Source organism: Hippoglossus hippoglossus, chromosome 1, assembly GCF_009819705.1.
Source record: "Hippoglossus hippoglossus isolate fHipHip1 chromosome 1, fHipHip1.pri, whole genome shotgun sequence".
Taxonomy (NCBI): Eukaryota; Metazoa; Chordata; class Actinopteri; order Pleuronectiformes; family Pleuronectidae; genus Hippoglossus; species Hippoglossus hippoglossus.
The window spans coordinates 9,510,604-9,527,377 of record NC_047151.1 but is presented as its reverse complement, the minus strand read 5'-3'; the positions used below and the strand labels follow the sequence as shown (position 1 = coordinate 9,527,377).

At 40.6% G+C, this 16,774-nt stretch overlaps 1 protein-coding gene across 3 annotated transcripts; it reads right to left on the bottom strand.

The window, feature by feature from the left end:
• Positions 1-8,255: 8,255 nt before the first annotated feature.
• Positions 8,256-15,947, bottom strand: LOC117768881 (somatostatin-like receptor F_48D10.1). 3 transcript variants are annotated; one of them, XM_034597338.1, is made up of 6 exons: positions 15,720-15,947; positions 14,460-14,909; positions 12,362-12,502; positions 11,903-12,175; positions 10,437-10,583; positions 8,256-8,998 (listed from the first exon to the last, which is right to left on the bottom strand). In XM_034597338.1, exons 2-6 carry the CDS (start codon positions 14,847-14,849, stop codon positions 8,783-8,785), a joined length of 1,167 nt encoding a protein of 388 aa, XP_034453229.1. In that variant the 5' UTR covers positions 14,850-14,909; positions 15,720-15,947; the 3' UTR covers positions 8,256-8,782. The 3 variants fall into 3 exon arrangements, with proteins under 3 accessions (XP_034453229.1, XP_034453218.1, XP_034453240.1); XM_034597327.1 differs by lacking the exon at positions 15,720-15,947 and having other exon boundaries at positions 14,460-15,054; XM_034597349.1 differs by lacking the exons at positions 8,256-8,998; positions 15,720-15,947 and adding an exon at positions 9,805-10,013 and having other exon boundaries at positions 14,460-15,054.
• Positions 15,948-16,774: the final 827 nt, after the last annotated feature.

The window sequence follows — 16,774 nt, the reverse complement described above, 5'->3', positions numbered from 1 at the left end:
TCTTCTTCATCCCACATTCTCTATTAAGCTGAATCTAAAGGTTTTAACCAGCATGTCTTTGAGATGTGCAACATCCAAATAATCTTGCATCCCTTTGTAAAGGTCTGTTTGTATCAAAATGTCACAGTGAAGCTTCTCACAGAAACAGGTGGTGTTAGAGGCTTAGACGTAGACACTATACTTGTAGGCAGTGCCGGATCTAGGGTTTTTCTAAATCAGGGGCCATAGAAAGTCCATCATTTACAATGAGAGGTTAATTATATGTCCACCACAGATGCACAATTTCTGATTCCGTATTTTGCACATTAAAGTCATTCCTTGTTTACTGTTACCTCTGTGGATTTGAGAAAAAACACTTAAAAGTGTAACTACGTGAACGATGATAATAAAAATAATACATTTAATCCGTATGGCACTTTTAACACATTACAGGATTACAAAAAAACAGAAGGCAGATAAAACAAAAAATATAAAATACTCGCCATAATTATACACTACAAGCTGTTCTGAAAAGGTAGGTTTAGTGTTTTGAAAGTGGACAGTGATTAGTTGATTGGAAAAATAAAAGACTACTGACAGGATGAGGCTCTCGAGGGGCCATTAGCAATCATGACGAGCAGTGCAAACGCTTCGAACCAGTCCTGATTGGATGTCGATGTAGGTGTGCAAAGCAAGTCACATCTCGGTTTCTTCCAAATTTTACCTGATGGATCCAAGTGGTGCTTCATTGATTGTCTATTGTTTTTCACAAGAACCAATCAGTGTCTCTGAAACTACTGCACATAGATAAAGCTTGAGGAGATGAAAAATCTGGCTGTAGCATCAAGGGTCAGAGATTTTGGCATCAAGGGCCAAAATTGAAGCAAATGTGGCCACAGGAGGTGACTGGAATGTAAACCATTTAATTTTAAGGTGAAGATGTGTTAATGTCAGGTTAAGGTTAGGTTAAGTTAAGGTTAAAAACGTGGGACCCTTGGCGGGTACCACAAGGTGCACTGGCACAAGAGGGGCTTTAGTAATAGTACTAACTATGGCTAAGGTTAGAGTAAATCTCCAGGAAATCAATGTAAGTAAATGTAATGTCCTCTGAAGTCATGGAGACACAACCATGTGTGTGTGTGTGTCGGTGTGTTTGTGTGTGGGGTCGGTCCAGAATTTACTGACGTTGTGGGGACCTAAATCTGTTTACAGATTATGGGGATTTATTATAGGGACTATAGCAAGTTCCCACAGTGGAAATCAATGCATTTTTATGCGAAGACATGTGAATGAGAATAAGTCTTCAGGAAAATAATGTCAATGTGATTTCCTCAAATGGAGAGAAGACTGTGTGTGTGTGTTCCTGTACTTATATCTTTGTGAGGACCATTTTAAGCATAGACCCTACAGAATGAGGACATTTTTGGAAAGTGAGGACATTTTGACCGATCCTTACTTTTTCAATGGACTGATTGAGGGTTAAGACTTGATTTTAGGGTTAGGGTTAGGGTTAGGGACATCTCAAGGGGTTGTCCTCCCAAACATAGAAGTACAAACAAATCAATTGTTTAACTGCATAATTTCTGTGCCTCAGTCTGTTGTTTACATGCAGGTATACTATATAGATTCCTCTCACTGATTTTTCTGTAGAAATTCATTAATGCAGCTTTTATATCTTTCATATTTCTCTCTCTCTCTCTCTCTCTCTCTCTCTCTCTCTCTCTCTCTCTCTCTCTTACCCATTCTGTCACCACATGTCATCAGTGATGTCCTGTGACCTGCCTCTCCTGCTTTGTGTGCACGCCTGTGCCTGTTCCTGTGTTGGTGTCTAAGCTTGTTTGGTGATAAAAAGCGGAGATAAAGGTCAAGCAAAGCCAGCCTACGAAACCCCCTCATCCAACAGAAACCAAGCGTTCCTTTTGATTTGACCGTCCCAGCAGGAGGCGGGGTGAGGAACTTTGTGGTATTTTTATTTTGATGAGACTTCAAAAATTATTGAATGTAGAGGCCTGGTGAGCTTCACTGAACACAAGTGTGAGCGAACATGCAATTTGAAGCTTTAGAAACTGTAAACAAGCAGCTTAGCATGAAATAGTGAGGTGAGCGAAGCAACAGTGGTGACATCGAAGAGCTAATGTTTATCAGTGACAACTTGTAATTGCTCATATGCTGCATCTGGTGAAACACAATTTGTACTCTACTGAAACTCTTTTTCGAAAAGGCTTATAATAATGGAAATAATGGAGTTAGGTACCATGAAAGGAAACATTAGGACATCCCCTAATGGTCCCAATGTGATGTTACACCATTAAAAAAGAAACAACTTGATAAATCTAAGAAAAAGACGAGTGGAGACTTCAAAGTCATTTTCTGATATGACCTGCTGGCAAAATAAGAGAATTGGCTGTTGGAGTTTACCCGCAGTTTTCATTTCACACATGCACAACACAGCAGGAGATTCTCTGCACAGATGTGTTCACAACAGCATCATGTAGGGATTCATTGAGATTCTTTTCTGTGCAGCAAACAGTCAGTCAGCCAGTGAGTCTGAAGACAGATATACTGAGTGACAGTCAAACCCCAGGTGATTAACTTTACCTCCTATAATGCAGAGAGAAAGCTTTTTGCGAGGGAGCACATAACAAGCTCAGATGGCCATTATAGTGGCATATGTTATGTCAATAATAATCTCACAGAGAAGAAAAAGGGACATAAAACTGATGGTGAGAAGATAACATTTCAGTGATGAGCACGATTTATCAGTTTGTACTTATGAAGCACAAATAAGGAGGTGAATGTTATTAGAATCGCTTTGCTATCTGTTTGTGCAGGTGGGGACTGAGTGACTAATGATGCGGGTAAGGCAAGAATAGTCTCTGACACAAAACAAGAATAGAGTATAAATCTCTTATGAAGTGTTAATTGTGTTGATGAAGGAGGTTTTATTTAGACACGTTTTCACTGTGCTGCAGCCAGCAAGAAACAATAAAGACACAGATCTCCTCCAACATGGATCCATGATAAAGTGTGCGACCGTGTTCTATATATTTGTGCAGGATTTTGGACTCAACACAAAACTAAATACTTTTTTTCGAAACAGTTTAAGACCACATGTATTTGGTCTATCATTCTCTTCCTTGATTTAAGATGTAAGGAGCCTATTTTCTTTCGAATTTGTCCTCTCAACTTGGACTTTTTTCTTCTGCACTTTTTTTTGTGCATCAAGTCTGTCCAAATTCCCCAACCAGTAGAATGCCAGGTGTTTTGTTGAAAAATCTAATATAACCGCTCTTGTTGAGGGTGTATTAGCTTTACTTATTTTAGAGTCCTGTACAGGAATGCATCAATGGGTATCTTTATTCCAGATCATGCTCTTGAGTAGGGGAAAAAATCTAACCAATTTATAGAATTTCATATTTGTTTTTGCAAAAGTATTTGTATATCCAGCAATGATTACATTATGGTAATTCAATTCACCTCTCATACTGTCATTGGTTAAGAGTTACGGCATATGGATGAGTAACTACAAAGAGATGCAAAACAACCACAAGGAGCTGCATAAAAAAATTACTCTTCCAGGTTTGGGGGGGGTTGGGGTTTTATTTGTCTGAGCCCAGGGACACATCATCTCATAATATTCCATGGGCAAACAAACAAAGCAATAATATTCTGTTGGAAAAAGCTCATCGATACAACTCACAAAGATATATAGAAAGAAACACGAACACTACCTGCATATTATTGTCTAGGACAGAAATGAAAGGGCCTAGAGTCTTGTTCAAGTAATTTGGGGTTTAACGTCGTTTTTCTCCCTCACAAAGTGCACACACACACACACACACACACACACACACACACACACACACACACACACACACACACACACTTGCATATGTCTGTAATGTCAGTCTAAGAGGACTAAATAATATGAATTATTACATGCAGTAATGTATAATTTATTCTATGATGCTATTAAGCGAGTGTACATGTGCCCGTGTTAGCGTTTGAGAGGCTACATAAGCGATGAGGGGGCTGACATCCAGTCTGTGGTCATTACAGAGATTGGCCGTCTCTGAAGACTTTCTGGGACAGAAGAATCTCACAAGGGCACACAGAGTCAGATAATAACAGAATAAGAACAGGATTTCTGCTATTCCTATCTTCCCCTGGGTTCAATCATTAATAGATGGTGGTGCAACACATGACAATCGACTTAGTATTAAAACTCAATCATGGAAATTCACTCTTGACCTTTAGAGGATATTTGTGGTAACCGGTTGATGACTTTGACCTATTCCCAGTTGATACACAGACTGGTTCGACTGGTTCCTGATGCCGAACTTCACCTCAGCAAAATCCATTTACTAAAAAAAGTCATGGGATAAGCTCAAAAGTTGGCAGTGTACCTTTAGTTGAGAATCTTTTTAATGAAATATTTAAATTGGTTAAATTTTATTTTGCTCTTTAATTCCTAAACCTGCTGGCAAAATCAAGTAGGGACGACACATCCGCCACTCTCCAGAAATATAGAGTAAATACAAAATTAAATGGATACGAACATCACCATCTTGTGCAAAAAGTCATAAGAGACATGTTACAGGTGTTAGAGGTATTAAGAGAGGAGGTGCTCTTACAAGAAATCAGACTTCAAGCTCCAGCATCAGGGACATGGGGTGCCAGACGATGTTCCTTGGAGGAACTCAGTGGCCGAGAAGGATCATATGCTCGTACGGCATTGCATGGCATTCTGGATCATCTGAAAACTTTTCATTCAGGATAAAGGGAGATAATCATGGCCTGTACCAAGAGCTGGGTGACATATAGAGAGTCAAGTATGGTCTGATTCTTCTTATGTTGTACTGGGCAAGGTGGGAGGACTGGGAGCAACATGTCAGAGAATTAAGGACAAGTGGTCAACAAACATGACACAGTACTGCATTTATTTTCTCCGTCCTTGGTGACAATGTATGGACAAAAGGGAAATGTTTTCTCTCTTTTTCTCTTTCTGAACTATCTTTAGATCAAAAATTAACACCATGTTTCAACTTGTAGCAAGAGTTCATCAGGTTATAAAACGGAGACAAAAAGACCTTTTACTAGGAAGTAAGTTATATAACAATCAGGCTCGGCACACTACTTGACATGTAAGCAGTGATTCACACTCTCAAGCTGAGGAGCAGCTGTCTGATGCTTTCTCCCTGTTGTGATGTGAGAGGAAGTTGCCTCTATTACCTGATTCCTGACAATCACACAGCTGCTTGAACCCAGAGCTTAACCCTGACAACACGGTGTGTGTGGGTGGTGAAGACACACTTACAGCCAAACACATTTTAACATCACCACTTCTAATAATAATAATAATGTCAGAAGCAAAGAAGCATAACTAACTAATGCAAAGTCAAACTTTAAGGTCATACACTGTATATAAAGATGGACGACATGACGGCTCCCAAAAAGTGAAGCAAAGCGTCTCAATCGAAACCTGGTGGCTGGCTGCTGCAGTGTAGGCCATAAATCTGGCCTCCACGTTAATGGATGGGACATAGACTCGACTAAAACGTCAAAATTAAGTCTAAAGTCTAATTATTTGTTTGATGATAGGCTCATGATTCACAGTTAAGACTGACTCACGATTGGTCAAGCGCATGTATCAGCAGGACCTTGTTACCGCGACTCCATCCGCTGATCACTACTGCGCAGAAACTGCCTCCAAATGTGAAAGATGGTGTGAGAAAGTGGAGACATGTCGTCCATCTTTATATACAGTCTATGGTTGAAGTAATTTGTATTGAATCTACGAGCTGCTAACTTAAGCTTGAGGCTTGATGTTTATCGATCTATTTATCTATATAGGTTTCGCTTATTTGATATTTAACACACAAACACTCTTCTTTATCAGGGTGGTGCAGATGTGCTTTATTCAGACTTGATTTACAACATAGACAAACATCACATTTAAAAATATTTCAAAACAACCTGTCTGTTAATTTGCTTTTCCAGTAGCTAGAGTCTGGGGGTGTGGGTGGGAGAGGATGAGCAAAGTGTCAGTATTTTTGTATTATTAGTGTACGTAATGCTGTTGTCTATGCATTTGAATGTGTTTTCAATTTTCTTTTTGTGTTTGTAGGACCCCCTCAAAAATGGGATGTGATATCTCAAGGGGCTATCCTTCCAATAATTCTTATTTTTTGAAAATAAAATACATTCTTATGTGTTGCTCAATACTGATTGGTGCTTGTACATAGCAAGTGTGAAGACCACAGAAAAACAAAATACTGTTATAGTAAATTTCCATCGATGTAATTTCATATAAGGTCACTGTGACCTTTGACTTTTGGTCATCAAAATGTAATCAGTTAATCCTTGGGTCTGAGTTAATCTTTGTACCAAATGTGAAAGGATTCCCTCCAGTTGCTTACGTTAGAGTTATCGCGCTCACGAGACAAAAATGTGCTTTGTGAGGTCACAGTGACATTTGACCAAATTTGAAGATATTACACGTTCAGGTAATGAGAAACATATTGCTTTCGGCCACTGTCTGTGCTTTAAAATGGTGCTCATGTAATACCCCACCGATGAGGAAATTAATTCAGAAAATACATACTGTAGGTTTAGATGTTTTCTTTTTCCAAGCAGAGAGTTAATATTGTGTTTTTCTGTGTCTATAATAAGATATAGTGCGTGTAGATATGTGAGAATCAATAGTTTTCCTCTTATTGTTTGTGTCACACACTCATGAACTTTTAATTTAATTCCTATCTTCTGCCTCATATAGCGAAGACATGACAGGACTGTTGACACGCGAGTTAGAGATGTGAGGTTATGTAATCACACGGTTTGTGATTTCGGTGTAGACTGTGTCAAACGTGGGACATGTTTTCAGGTCTTCCAGCTGGCACACCAGATGTTGTCTTTATAAATATGAGCATGAGGGATGGGTCTGACCACAGCAGGGAGGAGGTATTCCTCTCTGAGGTTACAGAGCTGGTGCTGTCTGCCTCATTGCCTGGCTAAAAAGTGCAGATTTTTAGGTGTCTGGGTGTGTTTGTGTGACAGCAAGCAGAAATGTTGGGTTTATGATCTCACAATTTTATTCCAACAAACATACAGCACTGAAGCATCTGAACAACTATTATCATGTAGTAAAGTATGCAGCGTGGGCTCTGTATTTACACTCAAAAAAGCCTTTCCTATTAACAGCATTTTTAAATTTAAATTTCGTCAAGCAGGGACAGATTCCATTAGGCTTCACAGTCATTGCCTTCACTTAATATTCACTTAATTAACCTAATCAGCTGCTGCGTGTCACTGATGCATTTTATTTTGTTGCACAGATGATAAGTGGCAGTAAAAGCATATCCATCCATCATTGAGATTTTCTTAAAACCTCATTGTAATTTTTTTCTACAACAATAAACTAGGCGTAAAGGGATAGTTCACCCAAAAATGAAACTCACACATTGTCTACTCATCACTATGCCGGTGGAGGGGTGAGTGAAGTGTTTGAGTCCACAAAACACTTCTTGAGTCTCCGAAGTAAACTTTGTAGCAGCCGAATAATTGGATTGGATTATTGACAGTTTGACACAGGTGTGAAACAGGTGTGACACAGGTGTGACAGCAGGAATTTGATCCTCTAATACCAGGGCTTTAATCCACTGTCGCTACTGCACAGACTCTGGCTCCAAATGACGTCACCAGCACAAGCTTTTATCCAAGATATTTGGCTTCATTTTTGTACAGTGTGAGGTGGAGAGAGGCTGTGCCAGCTGAGGCAATGAGTGGCCAGGCTGATCATATATTGCCTCCACTGTGCAGTAAACAAGGTGATCATATAATAACATTAGCAACAGTATGTGTTGCTATGAACCCTGTAATTACCAGCATCAGAGTCTCTGCAGAGAGAAAACACATAACAACACACGTGCAAAACAGCCACAAATGCACACGCACACACATTCTCTCACACACAGACACCCGTATATGAAGACATAAAGAAAGAGGCCTATATACAAAGAGGTCGGAGGTTGTGCGTTGTGACCGGGCTACATGTTTGAAGAAGGACACTGACCAGGCAAACAGTCATATTTCCTATGACTGAGAAGCTGACTTACAGCAAGCAAGCTATTTCTAAAATACAAACGCCATACAGAAAGATTTCAGCTTTTTCCACAAAGATGTACAGATGTCAAGTCCATTCCTCACTATTTACCCATATAAATTAAGTAAAGCAAACAGAGCTGAGCTGTGAGTGGGTGTAAGAAACAGACAATTGTGCTTAGATGTTTTGTTAAAGCTGTCGTAGGACAAGGATTTTACTCTGAAAATAACTCCACTGGCTTTAAATCTATCTTCCATGGCATTTTTGGTTGTTCAAAGTAAAAATACATTCTGACATTTTTCCTGACAACCTGTCAGGAAGTGAGGGGAGGAAGGTGTCAATGTTTCTGCGTCCATTTAGGAGCCGTGGTGATTGCTGAGAGTGGCTGACAAGGCACTTATGCCAGATGGATGGGTGCAAAGTAACCTTGGGCCTGATCAACAGCTGGGTGAATCACAAACAGTAGGTGCAGCAACACATTGAGGTATGAACAAATATTCATGAGTTCCTTTCCCTGACGTGGACCATCAACGTTGCAATGCATATGGAATGAGTGTGCGTGGTTTTGTTAGGAAATGTACACAGTTACTGCGAAAGAGCGTCAGTGTTTTCCATTTTTCATCAGCTGATGCGACTGCTTCTGTAGTCTCATGTCATGTTGTCCCTCCTTATCTCTCTCTATTTCATCTCCTGGTTAACTGGCTACTGTTGCTGTGGGGCTGTGGTGGCAGAGAATGCAGGCGTAGTCAGGGCGGTGACGGTGGGAGGATCAGCAGGGGTGGCCGTGGTGGAGGTTACTGTGGTGGCAGTTGTGGGCCCGATCCCGGGGCAAGTGGAGGGAGCTTGATGGGTGGGGGTGGAGGGGTGCAGGTCTGCTGCTGTGTGCGAGGCAGGCCAGTCTGGAGGGTGAGGAGAGATCTTCAGAGAAGGAGAAGGAGAAGATGAAGAGTCATGGAAAGCAGAGGAGGGGGGCATCAAAAGCGATGGAAAGTTTACCAAAAAGTAGAGATTATAGGGATTCAGTTCTGCATCACATGCACAAGTCTAGGGAATGTTTAAAGCAAAGGTTTTCAACCCTTCTGGGCTGTGAACGATATGATTCTGAATAATATATGTTCAACTGCCGAGTACACATGACAGAAACATTATACAGTATGAATGAGATCCAGTGTAATTTTATCTCATTGATGCCAGCAGCCTCACTGTTTCTTTTCAGCGAACAATTCTCTATACCTGTTGTATTAATTATACTTGCTCTTCCCATGGTAACCACACATATCGCCACATCAGTCAGGACCAAAGTCTTTTTGCTAATTATTATCATTATTATTATTATAGAAAATAGTTACAAAGAGCTTCACAAATAAAAAAAACACAAAAGTGAAAAAATACATACAAATTAACAAAAAAACTAATAACAACATACAAACTAGAAATCAGGTAAACCCAGGGGTTTAAAGCAACTTTGACTTTAGGCCTCTGTTTAATTATTCCCGTTTAAATTTTCCTTTCTTTCCCTTTTCCTGGCTGCAAAGGTGCATGTGAAACCATTACACCTCTACGAGGAGCTGGTCTGCAGTGACACTGTCTTTGTCCCCTGTGAGAGAAAGACTGGGAAAACTCAGGTTTTAGATGTATATGTGAGTTAGAAGTATATTTGCCTCTCCGTGCATGAAGAGATGTGACTTAAATCTACTTTCTGAGCATAACCGATGACATGAATAATTGAGCACTTGTACTTTGTGACTTATGGAAGATGTTGTAGTTTTGATAACCTTGATCTAGTTGAAGGAGCTACGGTAGAGTCTCATCAGGGCCGCTCTGTCAGTCTGATGCACCTCATTGCTCCTGTGAAAGTTATCTAACGGGACACTGTGAATCCCCGAGCTGCAAAGACTGACTCAAAGCTTTTTCATTCCCCGACTGCAACTCTCTTTATAACACAAACGCACACACAAACACACACGAGCACGCAGAGACCTAATAATCTCATAGTCTTGCACGCCCGCCTCCAGAGTGTTTCCTAATCATTGCCTCCATTGCAGTGTTAATTTACCATCCTACCCAACATGATTCATCACACTCACTGGTGATGCAGAGAGCAGCAGGGTGTGTGTGTGTGTGCACAGTCTAGGCTAAGGGATATGATATTAGACACTGTGTTCAAAATATTAACAAATCTGAAATAATGTAAGTCCCATTTGACTCAGTGCTGCAGGGCAGTTTGATTTATTTATTGTTTACCACACGCACGCACGCACACACACACACACACACACACACACACACACACACACACACACACACACACACACACACACACACACACACACACACACACGCACATAAAGAATACCTGGCTGGTCTGGGCATCATGGTAGATCTGGTTACGAGGAGTGAGCAGGATGCAGTCGTGTGCAGTGGTTTTCTCAGTACGAGGGGCGCTGGGGTCGCCATCATCTACGCCGTTTGCCTTGCACCTCATACTCTTCAAACAAAGCACCTGCAGGGCCACAGATACAAGTATCTGTAAAGGTTTCCCAGCTACATCAGAAATGTAAAGGAAACAACAACAGCCGCTGTCCCTGGGATCAAGTGAATCATAAAACCAACCAGGCTACAAAACAAGAGCGGTCAGAGCTGGCACATAAAGGTTCCCTCTCATTGTGTGATTATTGTTTTTACTTTAACTGTGGAGGAATTTATCTGTGCAGCACTGATTCCAAGATACATTTTCCTAAAGGGACAATAATGTTTATCGTATCATATCTTTTTTAATTTATTTATTCCTTTTTCCATAATTTTTTCTAAATATGATACCAGATGAAGATAGGGATGTCTTGCAATCCAGAAAAGAGATGGGCCACATGTATTATCATTTTTCAATAGAAATATAATAACATGTATGTATATGCTTGCAGAAAAATGACAAAGTTTGTAAGATAAGAATCACGTCAAATCGATCCAAATCAAACCTCCCTTTCAACATTAATATGTTCAGAATGAGGTTTGTGCCATACAGCTCATGTTTACTCACTACCACTCATTGTCAGATGTATTATTGATCAACTGATCAGAGAAATGAAATATTGTCACACTTTGACATGAGTCGTGAGTTTAGAAATGTAATCAGCTGCTCTCAGGTGAGATCTGACAGATAGGGAACATATTTTGTTTTTCCTACACGTCGATGCTGAGATAAATGGACTCGAAGAAGGAAAATGTATTTGTACAGTGCACAGATATTGTTTAAAGGACATTCAATATATATGCATATCTACTTGGATCTTACCACGTACAGTCAAGCAAGGAATAAAGCAACATATCTAAACTGTTTGCCCATATTCCAATATATTCTGAAGATGGAGTAGAAATTTTTCAAATTTATGCAATTTCAGTAGATTTTGACATTTTGTCTTCACATTCAGTTACGTTTCTGCTCACAGCCAAGAAATAATCTAGCACATAACCCTCGTAGAACCATTCGTGGCTTGGAGGAAGTCAGGTTAGATGTTTCCGCTTGTCTCCAATCTTTACGGGAAACTAAGCTAATTAGCTCTTTGCTGCGGATGAACAATGAACACATGACAAGCGATGAGAGTAGTTTAAGTCTGCTCATCTAACTCAATTCATCAATCAATTAAATGTTTTTCTTGAAGCTCATATTCACGAATGACAATTTGCCTCATAAGGCTTAACAAGGTGTGATGTTCTCTGCCCATAAATCTTGGCATTGAAGCAAATAAATGTATTTCTCCAAAAAATGGAATGATTTCTTTCCCCAGCACACAGTTTTGTTTGCCAGAAAGGCATCCGACCTACTTTTCTGAAACTCTGTTTGAAATTGTCTGACAGGAAGCCGTAGAGCACCGGGTTGGCGCAGGAGTTGGCGTAGGACAAGATGACCGCAAAGAAGTAGACGCCTGCGGTGACGCTGGACTCCGGGATGATGACGACCAGGTTGACCATGTTGATGATGAAGAACGGCAGCCAGCAAAGCACAAACACCACCACGATCACCACCACCATCCGCGTCACTTTGCGCTCCGAGCGGCGCCGCTTGGTGAAGCCCGCCCGTGCCCCAGAGGACTTCACCTGGGCCAAAGATAGATTGATTACCATGATGGCGGGGAAGAGGATTAATGTGACTTTAAATGATGATGTTGGATAATTAAGGGGAGGATGCGGAGGATCAAGGAAATTATCATTATGTGGATGCAGATTGCAGTATGAATTTATACATGAGCTATTTTAATGAGCCTCACACACACATTAACTCACCTTGATGATGATAAGTAGGTAGCAGAGGCAAATGATGAGCAACGGTCCAAAGAAGCCCACAGTGGCAGTGTAGAGAATAAAGGCTGTCGACCACACGTCCTTCGGCTCGGGCCAGATCATGTTGCAGGAGTTAAATGTTTCCTGACAAGATGAGTAACATTAAAATATTAAAGGAAACCTACAGCAAACGGAAATTCAGTCGCTATCAACTTAGTCAAACAGGGAATAAAATACCAGAGGTAAACATTGCACTTTAGACTGCCAGGAGAGAATGTGTGTAGGAATGCAAATGGCATTATCTGCTTTATAGGGTTTTGAGGAATCGTTATTGAATTTTGGAAGACATTTCCAGACTTAAAAGTATTAAGAACTTCCAAACCAACAAGGACCTTTTAAACCCAACACAACCTTTAAGTCGTGTTGCTCTCAGACCTGTGTCCTTCAGCTGAACAATAGCCGCTTCGACTCTAGCTACATTCTCTTCATAAATGTCTTCTATTCAAAAGCTTTTGTGTTTTCTTTCTGAAAATACTTTTCTTCCCATGAACATATTATAGATTCTGCTGAAATGATATGCTGTTTCTATTTAGTTGGCATGTTTAGCATTTCAGTCTGTCATTGAATCCTTCATTTATAACCTTAAATACCACGTGACACTAGAGAGAACGATGACATTGTTTCCATGTGAACAAATGCTTCTGATGCTTTAAACCAGCTTTTTATGATTTTTAGCCACTTGGGGCAGAACAACAAACAAAACGCAATATCTCATTATCAAGCTGATATTGCAAACATCTTAGTAAGACTTTGCTTGTTTACACATCCAGCAGACACGGCACAAAAATTCTTATTAATTTGGAGTTTCCTTTTGTTCTCCCCCAACTTTTGAGAGAAATATCTGGCTATTTCGCAGCTAGCAGTCCATCTAAGCTTGTTTACTAAAAACAGTTTACAACAAAAACACGACTTTGACCAAATGGACATAAAAACAATGCTCTATGTAATGAATTACCTCCAGCAGTTTAACAGTCTTGAAAAAAAAGGTCCCGCATGTTTTTTAAAGAATTGTTCAATATTTTGCCAATAGTCTCATTACATTAATTAGTTTTTAAAGACAATGGCTACAGCCATTAGGACATGATTAGCTTAGCTCAGAGATGACCAGCACCCTCTTGTAACTTTACATTTCTCTGCCAACAAACACCCCAAAATGGAAAACAGCATTTTTACAAAGCAGTTTTTGCACAACATGAATATGTGAAATGTGATGTGTTAACTAGTGAGCGTTAGAGATGCTGATAAGTGGATATTGTTATATTTTTGCTCTAAACTTTGTTCTTTGGGCTTTATTTTAAGCATACAAACTTGGGCGGTGGATTTTCTTTTTCAATTATGTATAAGAAAACAAATACGTTTATTTCACAAAATGTCAAATGTGACACGTTTTGTGTTACCTATATGATGTCAGCTCCAATTTCATGTTTCATTGTTGCCGCTTTTGGCAAAGATATGATTTAAAAAGATGTTTTAGTCTTAACAAATTTTATAGTGTAAAAAAAGTTCAATTTACAGAAAATATAATGATGCTTTTACTATAAGTAGTATAGCAATCCAGGCAATTTGCAGTTAATTAATTAAAATAAACCTACTCCTATGCCACCACCGCTGTGGCTTTTTGAATCATATAATAATATAAAATTGAGAGCAGTCGGCCTTAACGTAAATTTTGCCATATGTACAGGACATAGATGGGATTGAAATGCTGTTAATCTCTGATCCACGGTGTAAGTAGACATATAAGTACACCACATGTACTGTAAGTAACACAACATGTAAGTATACACTACATACAAGTATGCAGTCAAAAAGGCACAGGGTCGGTAGGATATGAACTGCAATGTATGATTGTAGTGGAAACGGAATATTGCAAAAATAGATTAATTACAAATACTTTATGGCTACTGTGCAGATAATGTACAGTTGTGTCAAGTGTTGAACCACAGAATGAGTAAAATAGCAGCAGATAGAGTGACTACAACTCCCTGCGTTGTCCTATCTGAAGTTTTGACTGGCACAAAGATAAACATAGTCTTTATACCTGGACATCAGAGAAGATGACCACCGGCAGGACCACCACAAAGGACACGGCCCACACAGCTGCGCTCACCGCCTTGGCCACGCGGGGATGTCTCCACTTGGTGCTGCGGATCGGATGAACCACAGCCAGGTAGCGATCAATGGACATGACCGTCAGACAGAAAATAGACGTGAACTGGTTCATGGAGTCCGCGGTCATGACCACCCGGCACAGGAACGAACCAAAGGGCCAATAGGAGAGCACATTCTGCGTGGTGAGGAAGGGGAGCCCGAGGATGTAGAGCTCGTCGGCCACAGCCAAGTTCAGGATGTAGATGTTGGTGACCGTCTTCATCTTGGCATAGCGCAGCACCACGTAGATGGCCAGAGTGTTGCCGGTCAGACCCACCATGAAGACCGTGAGGGAGATGACCGCAGTCACCAGAGTGCTGCTGCCCTGGAAGGGGACGCTCTGGGTGGACAGGTTGGAGGAGATGTTAAAGAGGCGCGGGTAAGAAAAGAGGAAGGGGCTTGGTGCAGCAGAGGAGTTGGCGTCTGGTGGCAGGGGAGTCCAGTTGGTCTCCATTGTTGTTTTCAGAAATAAAGTGGGAAAATGCTTCCACGCAGGCGAGATGTAGATTTGTTCCTCTCTGTTGTCACGGATTTAGAAACAAAGTATTCACCTCTACCCTGTTAGTTTCCATGATTTACATTGGAGCAGATCAGGAGGTGGTGAGTGACCAATCACCACACCAGAGAAATCATCCAAACTGATTTACAGATTGTCTCAATTGTGTGTGCGTAAACGAGACAGCGACTCATAGGATGAAAGTTTGCGCTCTGACCACGGTTAAGAACATGGGGACTTCACATACCTGTCGCCTCCGTCGCTTCACGTGCCGAAGAGAGAGTTTTGCTGTCATGCGTCCTACATTCTAACAAAGGAGTTTTCACAAGGAGTCGCATCCGTAATTACGCACGAAAACTGGCTGATCCACGAATCGGGAACTTCTCCTGTGTGGGTTGCTGGGTTTTTAATTGCCCTAAAACATTGTCTCAATCCCTCTGACCCTGCCAGCGCGCACAATTCATCCGCAGTACAGTGGCATTGATTGGAATTGTGCCACAGCTTTTACGCACGCTCTGTTACAGTGTCTGAGTTATGGATATGTCCTGAACCGCATTAGGGTTCGATTTAATGCCATACACTTCCACTGTAAAGATCCTTAAATCGCGTATTCACAACACTAACGATATGCTCAGAGATTGCGAGCTGGCTTACTTTGGGAGGCAGTGAAGAAGTCCAAGTCTGTGTGAACAAATTAAAAAATGTGGATCCCCCAAACCAAAGATTCAGTCATCGGATTTTTTCACTCATTCTCTGAAATCAATAAATAGCTTGTGCCCGGGCTTCCAATCGTTCGCTGTCCGTGGTGCTGAGCAGATTGTCTCTGGAGCAGCTCCACACGCTCCTTCAACTTTCTACTGCCCACACAGACCTGCTGCTTCTTTGATATGGTGTGTTAACAGAGAGAGAGAGAGAGAGAGAGAGAGAGAGAGAGAGTTGTACTCCTTCATGATGACGCAGGCACTAACAAGGGATCTTCAGTCTCATCATGTGAGGATATAATAAAAGGAGAGAAGATTTGTTTTACTTTATTACTTTTATCTCTAAGTAAAATATGTGAGTCCCTCTCCCTCACACAGTGACCTGGGCTATTTTCTGACTTTATATAATTTCTGCAGCAGCAATCAAACAATTGAACTATGAAATCTATTGTATTCCCACTGTTTGAATCTTTACAGTTGGTGATTCTGAAAGTTTTATCTCAGGATTTTTTTTTTCTATTTACTGAATCTGATTTTGTCGGCAACATGATATCTTCATATGTCCAAATGCCAAATCAGAGTGAGGGGTATGGACCTGTCTGATATTGACTATCTGTCAGTCATAAACTGAACCACAGTGCACACTGACATTTTGATTTTGATGAAAGCGACACTGACGGGGTCTAATTTCACAAGAACATTCTCATCCACACATTCTTAATTTAAAACATCTCTCTCTCTTCACAGAGCAAAGTGTCTATCTTCTGCAGACATGGCACATTGGACACATCACACATCAGCATCTATTACCACTACATGACCTAAAAACACCAGCAGAGCGGTATGTTAGATGACAGCATTACCAAAATGAATTTTATTCATATTCATGTAGCTCTATACCAGAAATCACACATTTGCCTCAAGGGGATTAAAGCTCTGTGCAGGATTATGTCACCCACTGTCCTTAGATTATCAAATCAGACAAGGAAAACAAAAAAAAGAACCTTT